General features: G+C 54.5%; 1 protein-coding gene across 7 annotated transcripts in view; it reads right to left on the reverse strand.

Moving 5' to 3' along the window:
• The window catches only part of MYH14 (myosin heavy chain 14), a 107,067-nt gene that overhangs the window by 21,319 nt on the left and 70,363 nt on the right, over nt 1–15,385 (reverse strand). For all 7 annotated transcript variants that reach the window (XM_045441739.1, XM_045441737.1, XM_045441744.1 and 4 more), the window contains 9 exons: nt 15,058–15,195; nt 11,836–11,959; nt 10,996–11,167; nt 8,352–8,564; nt 7,635–7,779; nt 6,907–7,113; nt 4,710–4,814; nt 4,464–4,616; nt 3,123–3,371 (listed from right to left, as the gene is read on the reverse strand). In XM_045441739.1, coding sequence (XP_045297695.1) covers nt 3,123–3,371; nt 4,464–4,616; nt 4,710–4,814; nt 6,907–7,113; nt 7,635–7,779; nt 8,352–8,564; nt 10,996–11,167; nt 11,836–11,959; nt 15,058–15,195 — 1,506 coding nt within the window. The remainder of the gene's footprint in view (nt 1–3,122; nt 3,372–4,463; nt 4,617–4,709; nt 4,815–6,906; nt 7,114–7,634; nt 7,780–8,351; nt 8,565–10,995; nt 11,168–11,835; nt 11,960–15,057; nt 15,196–15,385) is intronic.

Here is a 15,385-nt window from a genome sequence, read left to right on the forward strand (position 1 = left end):
CTGTCTCTGTCTCTCTCAAAAATAAATAGACATTTAAAAAAAATGTTTTTTTAAAAAAGACTTTTCATCAAATAATACTCGAACAATTTGATAGCCATGTATAAAAAATTAGTCTGGAGCCATGACAGCACCATATAAACAAATTAACTCAATCTGGATCAGAGACCTACATATAAAACCAAAAAGGAGAAAACCTCTGGAAAAAAATACAGGAAACCTCTGTGACCTTGGGTCATGCAATATTTCCTCAGACACAATATTAAAAAGCATGGTCCACAAAATGACAAGTTAATAGACTGGACTTCATCAAAATTCCAAACGGTTGCTCTTTGAAAAACTCTATGAAAGCAAAAAGATAAGCCACAGACTGGATGAAAATAGTTGCAAAACAATACATCTGGTAAAGAACTTGGATTCACCATACATAAAGAACTTTCACAATTCAATAAGAAAAGAAACAATGCCCCCCCAAAACAAAAGAAACAACGCAACAAAAAAAAATGGGCAAAAGATTCGAACAGACACTTCACCAAAGAGTTTGCATGCCAAAAAAGCACATGAAAGATATCCAATGTTGGTGCTCATTGGGGAATCATGAATTCACAACACTACATCCTATTAGAAAGACTACGGTTTTTTTTTTTTAATATTATTATTGTTATTTTATTTTTATTTTTCAGAGAGGGTGTGAGCAGTGGAGAGGGGCAGAGGGGCAGAGGGAGAGAAAGAAAATCTTAAGCAGGCTTCACAGTGCAGAGCCCAGTGTGGGGCTCAATCCCATGACCCCAAGATCATGACCCGAGCTGAAATCAAGAGTCGGACTGAGCCACCCAGGCACTCCAAGAAAGACTAAGTTTTTATTCATAATAGTCAAAAGCTAGAAACATCTTAAATGTTCATCAATAGGTTAATGGTTTTCAAAATGTGGTTTATGCAGGAATAATACTCAGCAGTAAAAAAAAAAAAGGAAAAATTATTATTAAAAAAAAATTGGGGGGGGGGTGCCTGGGTGGCTCAGTCAGTTAAACATTTGACTCTTGGTTTCATTTCAGATCATGATCTCATGACCCGTAAGTTGGAGCGCCACATCAGGCTCGGGGCTAGCAGCACGGAGCCTGCTTGAGATTCTCTGTCTCCCTTTCTCTCTGCCCCTCCCCTGCCTGTTCTCTCTGTCTCTGTCTCTCTCTCAAAAATAAATAAACATTTGGGGCACCTGGGTGGCGCAGTCGGTTAAGCGTCCGACTTCAGCCAGGTCACGATCTCGCGGTCCGTGAGTTCGAGCCCCGCGTCGGGCTCTGGGCTGATGGCTCAGAGCCTGGAGCCTGTTTCCGATTCTGTGTCTCCCTCTCTCTCTGCCCCTCCCCCGTTCATGCTCTGTCTCTCTCTGTCCCAAAAATAAATAAACGTTGAAAAATAAATAAATAAACAAACATTTAAGAAAATCTTTAAAAAATGTTTTTAAATTAATAATCTCTATGCCCAACGTGGGGCTTGAACTCTCCACCCGGAGATCAAGAGTCACATGCTCCACCAACTGAGCCAGCCAGGTACCCTGAGGAATGAAATATTAATCCATGCCAAAACATGGATAAATCTCAAAATAATTCTGAGTGAAAGAAGTCAATCAAAAAAAAAAAGAAATTTATATGAAAAGATTTTATATAAAATTCTAGGAGAAACAAGAAAATAGACCCTGGATAATCAATGGTACAGTATTTTTTTTTTTAACGTTTTATTTATTTTTGAAAGAGAGAGAGACAGAGTGTGAGCAGGGGAGGGACAGAGAGAGACACACACAGAATCTGAAGCAGGCTCCAGGTTCTGAGCTGTCAGCACAGAGCCGGATGCAGGGCTCAAACTCACGAACGGGGAGATCATGACCTGAGCCAAAGTCAGACGCTTAAGTGACTGAGCCACCCAGGCGCCCCTCAATGGTAAAGTATTAAGCAGTCAAAAATAGATGCATTTGGAGTCTGAGAAGAAGAGGAAAGAGAGAGAATGGGGCAGAAAAATATTAAAGAAATAACGGCCGAAAATTCCACATTTCACAAAAACACAAACCCACGGCCGAAGCTGAATAAATACAAAAACCCACAGCCGGATATATCATAGCCAAACTAAGAATCAAAGATAAAGAGAAGAAAATTAAACCAGCTAGAAAAACATCATATTCCCTACAAAGACACAGGATTTAAAAAAAAAAAAATTGCTAACTTCTCATCTGAAACAATGGAAGTCACAGATAATGGAATGACCTCTTCAGAGTGCTGAAAGAATAAACCGTTTACCTCGAATTCAAGAGCCTGTGAAATAAATATCGCAAAAAACGAAGTTTTGTGAAAGAATGAAGCACATTTTCTAGATGAAGCACAGAGAGGTGGGGCAATTTGCAAAAGCTACACAGCCAGAAGGGGCCGAGCTGGGATGGGAACCTCAGGGGTGTCTGACCTTAATGCCCCGGGCTTCTGTGATTTTCATTTCACTCTCAGAGTGCCAGAAGCTTAATATGATCCCCAGCTAGATGGGCACGCTGAGGCCAAAATGGGGGTACACGGGGAGTCAGGAGGAGAAGCAAGATGGGGTATTTTATTTATTCCTCGTACATACCCTCCGGTGCACCTTTAGGATATCCTGGCAAATAAAAGTGGGTACTACCAACAATTATTTGGGGACAAGAGACATAAATCTGGATGGATGGGAGTCCTATTTTCCAGAGATTTAGAAGAAAGAATCGTCCTGGGGCGCCTGGGTGTGGCTCAGTCGGTTGAGCCTTGGACCTCGCCTCAGATCATGATCTCACAATTCAGGAGTTCAAGCCCCAAGTCGGGTTCTGTGCTGACAGCTCGGAGCCTGGGGCTTGCTGGGGATTCTGTGTCTCCCTATCTCTGCCCCTCCCCCCCCCCCCCAGCCTTGCTCCTGCAGTCTCTCTCAAAAAGAAAGAAACATTTTTTTTAATTAAAAAAAAAGAAGAAAGAAGCATCCTGCCTGAGCACCGCCCCCCCCTCCCCGAGTTCACAGCTGAGCTGTGACAGCACGTATTCCCAGTTCCACGCAATGACCATGACCGTGGAAGCGTGAAAAGAGCATCCCGACTCCCCGCCGGGCAACCTGCGGTGCCCCACCTGGTCGAACTTGCGCTGCTTCTTCTCCAGCGTGCTCACGAGCTGCCGCTGTTGTTCCAGGTCCACGGTGGCGTCGTCCAGCTCCTGCTGCAGCCGGCGACGGCCCCGCTCCAGCCGCTCCGCCGCCTCCGTCTTTTCCGCCAGGCGCTGGGTCAGGGCCTCGGCCTCGCGCGCCGCACGCCGCCGCGCCTCCTCGCCGGCCTCCAGCGCGCCCGCTTCCTCCTCCTGGCGGCGCCGCCACTCGGAGAGCTGCGGGGAGGGGGCGGGTGGGAGAGGAGGAGTGGGTGACACTCATGGCTGCCACCGAGGTAGTGCCCCATTTCCCGGACGAGAGGACTGAGGCCTGAAGAGGGAAAAGACTCGCTGCCCTGGGCTCTTCTGCCTTGGAGGAGGGTTGAGGTGGTGAGTTCTGCGAACCTCAGCTTCTCTAGGGGATTAAAATTACTCCCACGGGGACCCAGAAGATGAATCAGACTTGGATTCTGCCCTGGGGAACCCCCACTCTGATGGGGGAGACGGAGCGTCAGGGTCAGGGTGGTGGAGGCTACGGTAGAACAGGCATGGGAGTCCACAGGAGGCATTTAGAATTTGCTTAGAACATTCCAGAGAGACTTCCTGGAGGCGGGGGCATCTGAGATGGGTCCCGAAGTATGCAGAGGAGTCTGCCAGTTGAAGAAGGATAGTTACAGGCACGCATTCATCACTCATTCATTCAACGGGCCTGTCTCCAGGCCTCCCATACGTCAGGCTCCCCCCACACGTTGGCCTATGCTGAAGAGCGAGATCGAATTCCCATAGGGTCCCCCTTTCAAGGAGCGCGCGGCCTGGTAGGGGAACCCATGGGCAGAGAAAGTTGCAGCCGGAGGTGACTGGAACGGGGACGAGGAGGAAAAAGGGCACGGGAGCTCCGAGTGGGGGCGGTGAGGGACTTCCCGCCACAGGAGAGGCTGCCGTTCAGCCCTGAAGCGTGAAAAGGGTTTGTCGTGTGAGATGGGGAAGGAGGTGAGACGTGAACCCAGCAAATGCGGGGCTGAGGGGCGCGGGCTGCATCCCAGGGGCGCTGTCATCAGGGCAGAAGCAGGGGGCAGCTCTGTGGTAGAAAGGCCGCGTGGAGGATGTGCTGGAAGGGGAGAAACTGGAGGCGGGGAGGCTCAGATGAGGACCCAGGTGTCAGAGGACGAGGCCCGAGCAGGGCCAGGGCTGTGCGGACACAGAGCAGGGGTGAGACGGAGTCGGATGGGCTCTGCACCGACACTCTGAGGGCTGCAGGAGGGTCAGGGACGAGGAGGGGGGCCGCCGGGGGTGGGGCAGCCCCCCCAGGTCTCCCTCCGGGACTCTCACCTGGGCCTGGGCGGTCTGCAGCTCCCGGCCCGCCCGCTCCCTGGCGACGGCTTCCTCGTCCAGCTGCTCCCGCAGCCCCGCCACCTCGGCCTCCAGGCCTCGCACCCGGGACCCCAAGGCCAGCTTCGCCCTGGTCTCCTCTTGCAGCAGCTCCTGCACACGGAGGGCAGAGCGGAGGTCAGGTGAGGGCGGCGGTGGGGAGGCGTGGGGGGCTGGGCATGGGGGCGGGGGGGGGGGCTGGCTCACCTGGGCATCGTGAAGCTGGGCCTCCGTGCTGCTCAGCTCCTTGCTCAGCCGGATGGCTCTGGACTCGGCCTCACTCAGGGCCCCAGACACGTTCTCCAGTTCAGCCTGCGGGGAAGGGGCACCTTCCAGTGGCGGCTTCCAGCCGGTGGCCCCAGCCGCTCCTCCCCCTCACATCCCTGCCACCCTGGGCTGGCGGGGACGTCAAGTGGGGCAGCTGCTGTGGAAAACAGCCTGGCGGCTCCTCAAACGGTTACACGACAATTCCACTCCTAGGCATGTGCCCACGAGAACGGGAAACGTAGACCTCTGCAAAACCGCGCAGGGAATGTTCTGGGCGGCACCATTCGCCGTGGCCCGAAACGTGGACACAACCCAAATGTCCACTGGCTGAGGCACAGGGGAACGAAATGGAGCGTCTCCGTATGATGGAAGGAACGAAGTACAAAGGAACAAAGCGCTGATAACGCGCTACGGCACGGGTGAACCTTGAGAGCATTACGCTTGGGTGAAAGACGCCAGACCCCAAAGGACAAACATCGTATGATTCCACCGATACGAAACGCCCAGGGCAGGGACTTTAAAGAGACAGAAAGGGGAACAGGGTTGTGTTTGGCGGCGGGGGGTCGGGGGGGAGAGGAGGTGGGGGGAACTGGGGGATGGTAGCTGCAGAATATAGTATTCCTTTTGGAGGGTGATGAAAAACCTGGCTGGCTCAGTCGGTGGAGCACGCGACTCGATCTTGGGGTTGTGAGTTCAAGTCCCACGCTGGGTGTAGAGATTACTTAAAAAAATATTCGGGGGGGGGGCGCCTGGGTGGCTCAGTCGGTTGAGCGTCCGACTTCGGCTCAGGTCACGATCTCGCGGTCCGTGAGTTCGAGCCCCGCGTCGGGCTCTGGGCTGATGGCTCAGAGCCTGGTGCCTGCTTCCGATTCTGTGTCTCCCTCTCTCTCTGCCCCTCCCCCGTTCATGCTCTGTCTCTCTCTGTCTCAAAAATAAATAAAACGTCAAAAAAAAAAATTAAAAAAAAATATTCGGGGTGCCTGGGTGGCTCAGATTGTGTTATGGCCAATGGAATACAAGCAGAGTGATGGATGCGCATTTTGTCACTTCCTCTCTTTCCCACTTCCTAAGCAGGATCCCAGATGTGCCCATAACCCAGATCTGACTCTGAAGACGACAATGCTCTCAGGGGTCATCAAATCGACGAACTAAGGAACCGGGATCTGGGCTGACCTCGTGGAGCATAGTATCCTGCTGGCCTCCACTGCCTGCCCTGAGTCTCCTTCTGGAGAGGGAGAGACACATACCTTTTATTTAAGCTGATGGATTCCGGGATGCCTTTGTGATAGCAGCTGAATTTTTTACCCTAACCCCAACGCACTACTTTTAACGTGGACACTAAAGACTGTAATGATGTTTTCCCCTGGAGGAGTTGGACAATTACAATTCGCTCTTCCCTTCGTTTTCTCTGCTTCTTTGTATATTCTCAGTACCGCAAAAGTATCGGTCACTTAGTTAAAAAGCATAGTAAGATTAAAATTTAAAAGCCCGCATTTCTTGGGGCGCCCGAGTGGCTCCGCCGGTTGAGTGTCCGACTTCAGCTCAGGTCGTGATCTCGCAGTTCACGGGTTCGAGCCCCGCGTCCATCGGGCTCTCTGCTGACAGCTCGGAGCCTGGAGCCTGTTTCAGATTCTGTGTCTCCCTCTCTCTCTTTCCCTCCCCCGCTTGGGCTCTGTCTCTCTCTCAAAAATAAGTAAACATTTTTTAAAAGGCCTGCATTTAACGGTCACAGTATGATATTGTCCCCACACAGTTCCACGCGTTCACACTGGGCTTTTCTAATCAGAATATGGATTGTTTACGGCTTCTAGGAGGGTGGGAGTCATGGTAGGGTTAAGAGGTACAGGCTCAGGCATGCCTGGGTTTCAGTTTAGGCTCTGGGGGGGTCTTGGACAATCAGCTGCACCTCCCCGGGCCTCGGTTTCCTTGTGTGTAAAATGGGAACCATATTAGCACTTCCTTCAAAGGAGAAGTCGGGAAGATTTGGTGAAATACACAGGATATTCGGTACAGAGTATTTGCTCACCAAACACTAGCTACTCATGCGTGACTGTGTTGGAGGAGTTGGAAAGGACGACAGGGCTGCCGTGGAGCAAACTGAGGCCCAGAGAGGTGGCCCGGCTGCCCCGCTCCTCACCTGGGCTCGCTGCAGCTTCTCTGTAGCCTCTGCTCGCGCCCGGTCCCCGTCGCCGGCCCGGCCCTGCACCTCCTGCAGCTGGGACTCCAGGCGGCGCCTCCGCTGCTCGCCCTCCTGACGCGAGGTCTGCAGGCTGCTCAGCTCCGCCCGTAGCTCAGACACCTCGGCCTCCAGGGCCATCCGGGTCTTCTCCCACGTACCTTTGCTCTGGCAAGGGAGAGAGACCGGCGAAGACTTATGCTTCCTCCCTCCACCGGGCAAACTCCTGCTTCAGGGTCTTGGCGCTGGCTGATCCCTCTGCCTGGAACGCCTCACTGGTCCTTAAATCCCCAGACACCTTCCTGCCCCGGGGCCTTTGCACTGGCTGTTCCGGCGACCCGGAACATGCTTCCCTGTGGCGCCGGATGGCTCATCCCCGACCTCCTTCGGTCTTCTACTCAGATGTATGTTTCCCCCAGTATATATCATGAATGTGCCGATACTGTTCAGTCTTTGCCTCTCCCGCTAACATGTGAGCTCCACCACAGAGAGCAGTCTGATACACTACGGGGTCCCCAGGACCACCCCCAGAACACGGTATTTGCTCCACGTTTGCCGAATGAAATGAAATAAGAGCAAAATGGACACACGAGGAAACACGAGCCGGCCTAGAACCAGGAAGCCCCTCCTCTGCTCCTGGCTCCCCCTCCCCCAGCCCGTCAGAAGCCCCCTTTCCTGTCCCAACCCACCCTCCGGGCCTGTTCCAGCTGTTCGGCCAGCTCTCCCAGGGCCTGGCCGTGGCGCTGTCTCAGCTCCTGCACCGCCACTTCGTGAACACGCGTCTCCTCCTCCAGAGCCTTCTTCAACTCCGTCACCTCCTGCTCCCTCTTGGACCTTGCATGGAAGGAGGCGAACAGGGAACAGCATTTCAGAAGAGAGGCAGGGCCTTTGGGGGAGTCCTCTTGACAGCTGGGTGTGCCTCCTTTGATTGTTTGCCTTCAAGGAGGAGGACCTCACTCTACATTCCCTAAGGGGTCTGGGCGGGAACCATGGGAGGAATGTGGCTTTGAGGGCGAACTCCTGCGCATCCTTCAAAACCCTACCCAAAAGGCCCTTCCTCAAAGGCAGTCTTCCTGGACTTCCTCCACAGACACGGTTGAGGGGCTTTCTCTTTCCACCCACAATGCCCTGTGCTGCTCCCTTAGAGCACACTTTGCCCTGGACTGGGTCCCTTTGCCAGAATCTGCCGGGCGGTTCCTGGCAAACCCCTGTGTCTGACTCATCTCCTTCCCCCAGCTTGGCCCAGACTAGGGGCAGAGCTGATGTTCCATAATCAACCGGTGAATGGCTAAACCTTTGCGTCCACGGAGGGCTCGCGCCCAAAGTCCTTCTCCCCGCCACCCCTCGCCCCGCCCCTGCTCCTCACAGACCCCGGCCGTGCCACCCGCAGGGCAGCCCAGCCTCACCGGAGCTCCTGCTGCGCGTTGGTGGAGTCCAGCGTGTCCTCCAGCTCGCTCCGTAGCGCCTCCAGCTCCTCGCCCAGGTCCCTGCGCTGCTTCTCTGCCTTGGCCCTGGCCGCCCGCTCGGTCTCCAGGTCCTCCTGGGCCTCGGCCAGCCCTGCTTGCGCCTCCCGCAGGGATTTGAGCAGCTGGGCCCGGGCCCCGCCTTCCTCCTCCGCCCTGGGGGTGGACAGGGGCCACGGAGTTGGTACGGGGACAGGCAGAGGGCAGGGATGATTTCTGGGGGCGGGGAGGCTTGGTGTGGATTTGGGGGCGGCCCATCCCGGGGTGAAATCCCAGCTCAGGCCTTTGGGCACACGCTCAGTACTCAGAGCCTCGGTTTTCTCAGCTGTAAAATGGGAATGACACCACGAGTAACCACAGGGACGCTTACCGAGCTCCTGCCACATATGACCCTTTGCTTTATCGTCTCATTTAATGACCACACCGAATGAGGAAACTGAGGGACAGAGTGGGAGAATACTTGCCCAGGTCACACGGTCAGCGAGTGGCAGAGCTGACCCCAGCAGCCTGCCTCATGGCCCCCGTGAGACACGACCTCTTTGCAAAGAGAAGCCGAGTGGAGGGGCAGCATGGACCGCGGGTGAGATTGCTCATGGGGCACCTGGGGGGCTCCCTCGTGAAGCATCTGACTTTGGCTCAGGTCATGATGTCATGGTTTTGTGAGTTCGAGTCCCACATGGGGTGAGCTTGAGCCCCACTTCTCTCTCCCTCTCTTCCTCTCTCTGTCCCTCATGGGATTCTTTCTTTCTTTCTCTCTCTCTCTCTCTGCCTCTAGCTCACTGGCGCCCTCTCTCTCTCCCTCTAAAAAAAAAAAGAAAGAAAGAAAGAGAGAGAAAGAAAGAAAGAAAAAAAGAAAGAAAGAAATTACACATGGAGTCATGCAGCCCAGGGTTTGTATCCCCTGCTCGGCCACCTGCCCTGGTTAAGTGACAACCTCTCTGAGCTGCAGGCTCCTGGTCCGTAAGAGGACACGACACCCCACTTCACGGAGCTGCTAGGAGGATGGCAATAAAAATCATCATAAGAGCACAAAAGGCTACATGTTGTGTGTTTCCTCTTATGTGAACTATCAGGAACAGGCAAGTCCCATGTGAACAGGAAGCAGACTGGTGTGGGGTCTGCAGGAGGGGGTCACGGGCCGGGACTGCCTGATGGGTACTGGGCTTCCATCTGGGGGAATGAACATGTTCTGGAACAATACAGAGGTGATGGCTGCACCACAGTGTGAACCCACAAACGCCACTGAATGGTACACTTCAAAATGGTCTTGTTATGGGGGCACCGGGCTGGCTCAGTCCGAGGAGCATGTGACTCTTGATCTCGGGGTCATGAGTTTGAGCCCCACAGCGGGTGTGGAGATTGTCTAAAAATAAAATCTTTTAGGAGCGCCTGGGTGGCTCAGTCCGTTGAGCATCTGACTTCGGCTCAGGTCATGATCTCACGGTTCATGAGTTTGCGCACCGCATTGGGCTCTGTGCTGACGGCTCGGATCCTGGAGCCTGCTTCGGGTTCTGTGTCTCCCTCTTTCTCTGCCCTTTACCTACTCACACTCTGTCTCTCTCTCTCTCTCTCAAAGATGAATAAACATTAAAAAAAAGTTTTTAAATAAAATCTTTACAAAAAATAAAATGGTTACGTAAAATTACCCTCAATTAAAAAAAAAAAAAACATAATGATAATGGGTGAATCAAATAAGGAGAAACAGTAACAGACACACCCGCGTTAGCAGAGGGCTTAGGGGACGCCCAGCGTTTTATCAGCGCTTTCTTATTTAATCCCCACACTAACCTTAGAAGAAATCACTCCCATTTAAAATAAATTTTTCTTTGGTTTTAATTTAGCGAGAGAGAGCATGCGTGGGGGAGGGACAGAGGGAGGGAGAGAGAAAGAATCCCAAGCAGGCTCCGAGCTGTCGGCGCAGAGCCCCGCACAGGGCTTGAACTCACGAGCTGTAAGATCATGACCTGAGCTGAAATCAAGAGTCTGACACAACCGACTGAGTCACCCAGGCACCTCCTGCAATCTCACCCATTTTCCTGACGAAGAAACCGAGGCCAGGGAGGCGATGCCCCAGGAGCGAGGTCAGGTGGGCAGAAGTGGGCGGGCCCGAGCGTGAACCCGGGGCGGGGGGGGGCCAGACAACGGTGCGCGCTCTTAACCACGCACACAACCTCTCGCATCGCTGATGGTAAGACACACGCTTTTCCCCACGTTCTAACGACTCTGACCCTGAGCTGCACCGATAACCAAGGGCTCTGTGACGGCGTGAAGCACAGCGGGGGAAAAGGCATTCGCAATACCGAGCATGGAATCTGGCACACAGTAGGTGCTCCCTAATTGCGAATGCCCGTGATTCGAATAATGCGATTCCTCTCGCGGCCACAGCACTTGTCGGACCACGGCTGATCCTGTTTCGCGCCCGGACCCGGGCAAGTTACTAGACCGGCGGGGCCTCGGTCCGCCCTCTCCTTAACCAGGCGGCCTTGGGGCTCTCGCCAGGTCCAGTTTACAGGAGGGGACACTGAGGCTCCGAGGGCGCGGGTGGAGGCTCCCTGGGGTGCCCCGCGCGCGTCCCCGCCCCCCGCACCTGGCCAGGGCGGCCTGCAGTTCCACTTCCTTTCGGCCCAGCTGGGCCCGCAGCTCCTCCGCGCGCTGCTGCTGCTCGGCCATCTGCTCCTGCAGCTCCGAGCTCTCCCCGTCCAGCCGCCGCTTCAGCTTCTCCAGCTCCTGGCGGCCCTTCTCCTCCTTCCGCAGGCGGTCTGGGGGCGGGAGTGGGGGGTCATGCACCGGGGCGCCAGCCCCCGGCGCCCGGCGGCTCCCCGAGACCCGCGGCCCCGCCCCCGGCACTGGCCAGGGTGGGGGGAAAGCCACCGCAAGGCATCTCCCTCTGCGCCCCCCTCTTTCCAACTTCCCAGACCCTGGGCCGGACCCCCAGGCGCCGTCCTCTCCTCCTCACCCCCAAGTGACTGCCCTGCTCCTGCTCAGTGCCTGTCTCTGCCCTGTCCTCCCCTCTCTGCCTCCGCAGCCTCCTCCTGCACCCTGTCCCTTCTGCTTCTGTGACTGAGTCCACAGCAAGGGGCAGAGAGCCCACCGTGTGTCTGAAACGGTGGGACGGTCAGAGAGAGAGGGTGACCCAAGACGCCAGGGAGAGAGCAAGAGAACGGCCATCCAGAGTGACAGAAATAACCTAAGAGCTGGGAAGGCACCCAATCTGTCTCGAGCCATCTTCCCTGACCCCCATTTAACAGATTGGACCGCTGAGGCTCCATAGCGCAGGAGACTCACCCAACATCCACCCCACCCCCCATAACGCAGGAGGCTCCCCCAACGTCCCCACCACCACCCCGGGCCGCGGAGCACGCACAGGCCCCCCCCCCCCCCCCACCCTGTGCAGGCTCCCCTGGCTTCCCCGGGGGGCGGCGCTCACCCTCCATGTCCGCAATCGTGGCCTCGTATTTGAGTCGAAGCTTATTGAGGCTCTTGATCTTCTCCTCCTCCTCCGCCGCCTGCGACGAGAACTCGGCCAGACGCTCCTCCAGCAGCCTCCGCTCCTGAGGGACCGTGGGGAGTGTGGGGGCGGTCAGGACAGCCCCCCTCCACGCTCATCTCCACCCTTCCCTGAGCCTTCTGCTCCCAAACCCTTCCCTCCTCTCCCATCTCTCTTGGGTCCGCAGACCCGCCCACCGGTTCACACCCAGTAACCACCAGGTAGACGCCATGGTTCCATGCACCCCAGGCATTCATTGACCCGCCTCCCCACTCGTGGGCACTGAGGTTCCTTCCAATTCGTTTTTGCGATTGTAAACAACACTGTGCGAACATCCTTGCAGGGCGGGCGCACTCCAGTGCCTCCTGGATCCATACGGCTCAGAGTATGGTTTGTGGGCCAGCGGCATCGGCACCGAACAGGAGCTTTTTGGAAATGCTGCATGTCAGGCTGCACCCCAGACCCACGGGATCAGAATCTGCATTTTAACAAGCTTTCCGTGGGATTCCTGCACACGTTAGCATTTGAGAAGCACTTTTCAAACCGTGAGTGGTTCTGGAAACCAATGCACTGTGTTCGCACTACCCTTAAAAAGAAAGAAATAGAGGGGCGCCTGGGTGGCTCAGTTGGTTGAGCGCCCGACTTCGGCTCAGGTCATGATCTCGCTGTTCGTGGGTTCGAGCCCCGCATCGGGCTCTGGGCTGACGGCTCGGAGTCTGGAGCCTGCTTCGGATTCTGTGTCTCACTCTCTCTCTGTCCCTCCCCTGCTCGCACTCTCTCTCTCTCTCTCTCAAAATTAAATAAACATTAAAAAACTTAAAAGAAAAGAAAGAAATAGAACAGAGGAGAATAGAATAGCCATTGCACCAAAGGAACGTTCCAGAAAACCCCTGTGCGTCTTTGACCTCTCATCTCAGGCTTCATTGCGTCGAGGAAGGCTTCCCTGACTACCCCTAGAACAGTGGAGGGACCTTTATAGTCTTCTTTTCTAACAGTTTTTTTTAATGTTTATTTATTTATTTATTTATTTTTTTAAATTTTTTTTTTTCAACGTTTATTTATTTTTGGGACAGAGAGAGACAGAGCATGAACGGGGAGGGGCAGAGAGAGAGGGAGACACAGAATCGGAAACAGGCTCCAGGCTCTGAGCCATCAGCCCAGAGCCTGACGCGGGGCTCGAACTCACGGACCGCGAGATCGTGACCTGGCTGAAGTCGGACGCTTAACCGACTGCGCCACCCAGGCGCCCCAAATGTTTATTTATTTTTAAGAGAGAGAGAGAGAGCAAGCGGGGTAGGAATAGAGAGAGGGGGGGACAGAGGATCTGAAGAGGGGCTCTGCGCTGACAGCACAGAGCCCGACGTGGGGCTCGAACTCACCAACTGTGAGATCATGCCCTGAGCCGAAGTCAGATGCTTAACGGATTGAGCATAACCGCAGGCGTCCCTAACAGTTCATAACTGTGCACGATATGTGATTATATTTATTCCCTGTGGTGACTCATCTAGCATCCCTTTCCCCCATCTCCCTGTGAGGACATGAATGGTTTTCTAGTTTGTTCAATGCCATTGCCATATACCCTGTGCCTAGCCTAGTCCTCGCTGTGACGGGTTAAAGGTGGCGGCAGATTCTTCGCCACGTCCCCACCCAGGGACAGAGTCTAATTTAAACCCAGTGGATCTGGGGGCGCCTGGGTGGCGCAGTCGGTTAAGCGTCCGACTTCAGCCAGGTCACGATCTCGCGGTCCGTGAGTTCGAGCCCCGCGTCGGGCTCTGGGCTGATGGCTCAGAGCCTGGAGCCTGTTTCCGATTCTGTGTCTCCCTCTCTCTCTGCCCCTCCCCCGTTCATGCTCTGTCTCTCTCTGTCCCAAAAATAAATAAACATTGAAAAAAAAAATTAAAAAAAAAAAAACCAAAAAACCCAGTGAATCTGGGCTGAGCCTATGAGGGCTTTAAGTTCAGCGGTCTGCAAACCACAGTGTGCAGGTCAAACAAATCTGGCCCGCCACCTATTTTTATAAATAAAGTTTTATTGGGACACAGTCACGCTTGTTGGACTACGGACGATCTGCGGCTGCTTTCACGCTACAACGGCAGAAGTGAGTGCTTGTGACAGAAACACAGGGGCCTTCAGAGTGTGAAATAGTTGCTGTCTGGCCTTTTACGGACAGTATTTGCCAGGCCAACCCCTGATCTATAGAATTCAGCGTAAGTGGTGCTCTGTCAGTTCCAGAGGCTCCTACAGGGCCTGGAAGCTTCTGCTTCCCCTCCTCACAGCCCTGAGCTGTCAGTTAAGAAATCCAGGCTCGGGGCGCCTGGGTGGCTCCGTCGGTTGAGCATCTGACTTCGGCTAAGGTCATGATCTCACAGTTTGTGCGTTCGAACCCCGCGTCAGGCTCTGTGCTGACAGCTCGGAGCCTGCAGCCTGCTTCGGATTCCGTGACTCCCTCTCTCTGCCCCTCCCTCCCTCACGCTCTGTCTCTGTCTTTCAAAAATGAATAAATGTTAAAGAAAATTTTTTTTTTTTAAGAAATTCAGGCTCGGGGCGCCTGGGTGGCTCAGTCGGTTGAGCGACCAACTTCGGCTCAGGTCATGATCTCGCACTCTGTGAGTTCGAGCCCCACATCGGGCTCTGTGCTGACAGCTCAGAGCCTGGAGCCTGCTTCTGATCCTGTGTCTCCCTCTCCCTCTGCCCCTCCCCTGCTCATGCTCTGTCTCTCTCGGTCTCAGAAATAAATAAACATTAAAAAAAAAAAAATTAAAAAAAAAAAAAAAAAAGAAATTCAGGCTCTCCTGTGGGGACAGAAGCCACACAAAGGAGCATCGAGACACCAGACGTCCACACCCAGCCACATCACAGTGACTGCCTAAGAGAGCCACGGCTGACCCACAGAAGGATGGGACGTAATGAAATGGTGCTTGTCTTCAGTCACGTGGCTCTGGGGGTGGGGAGTCTTACGATCTATCAGCGATAGATAATGACACATAGTAGTTGCTCAATAAATACCTGCTTGGGCGAAGGTATGAAGAGAAAGGGTCAAAGGGAGACACGGCTGAGACTGCGAGCCGGAGACCCCTAGAGGTGGGGAAGATGGAGAGAGAGACCCACGCGCCCCCAGTGCGCCCACCGCCTTCTGCCCTTGGGGGCTCACAGGCCACTGACCTTGCTCAGCTTGGCATTCTGATCTTCTAAGAGTACCAGATCTTCCTCAAATTTCTTCAGCTTGGCCTCCGTGGTCACCTTCTCCAGCTGCAGCTTCTGCCGCGCCCCTTCCTCTGCCTCAAGGTGGTTCTCCAGCTCCTGGAGGGGGCGTGGGGAGGAGAGATCAGCACCCAGGGGTTAGGATGTGATGTGACGGCTAGAGTGGAGGGGACGGTCCCAAGCCCCTAGGGCTCGTGACTCAGACAGGTCCACACTCTGGGCGAGGCTGGGAAGGATCAAGCCTCTACTGGTCTTCCCGTTTTCATCCATGAGCCCTGAGCCTTCATGG

The sequence above is a fragment of the Leopardus geoffroyi genome, chromosome E2 (assembly GCF_018350155.1).
Source record: "Leopardus geoffroyi isolate Oge1 chromosome E2, O.geoffroyi_Oge1_pat1.0, whole genome shotgun sequence".
In the NCBI taxonomy this organism is placed as follows: Eukaryota; Metazoa; Chordata; class Mammalia; order Carnivora; family Felidae; genus Leopardus; species Leopardus geoffroyi.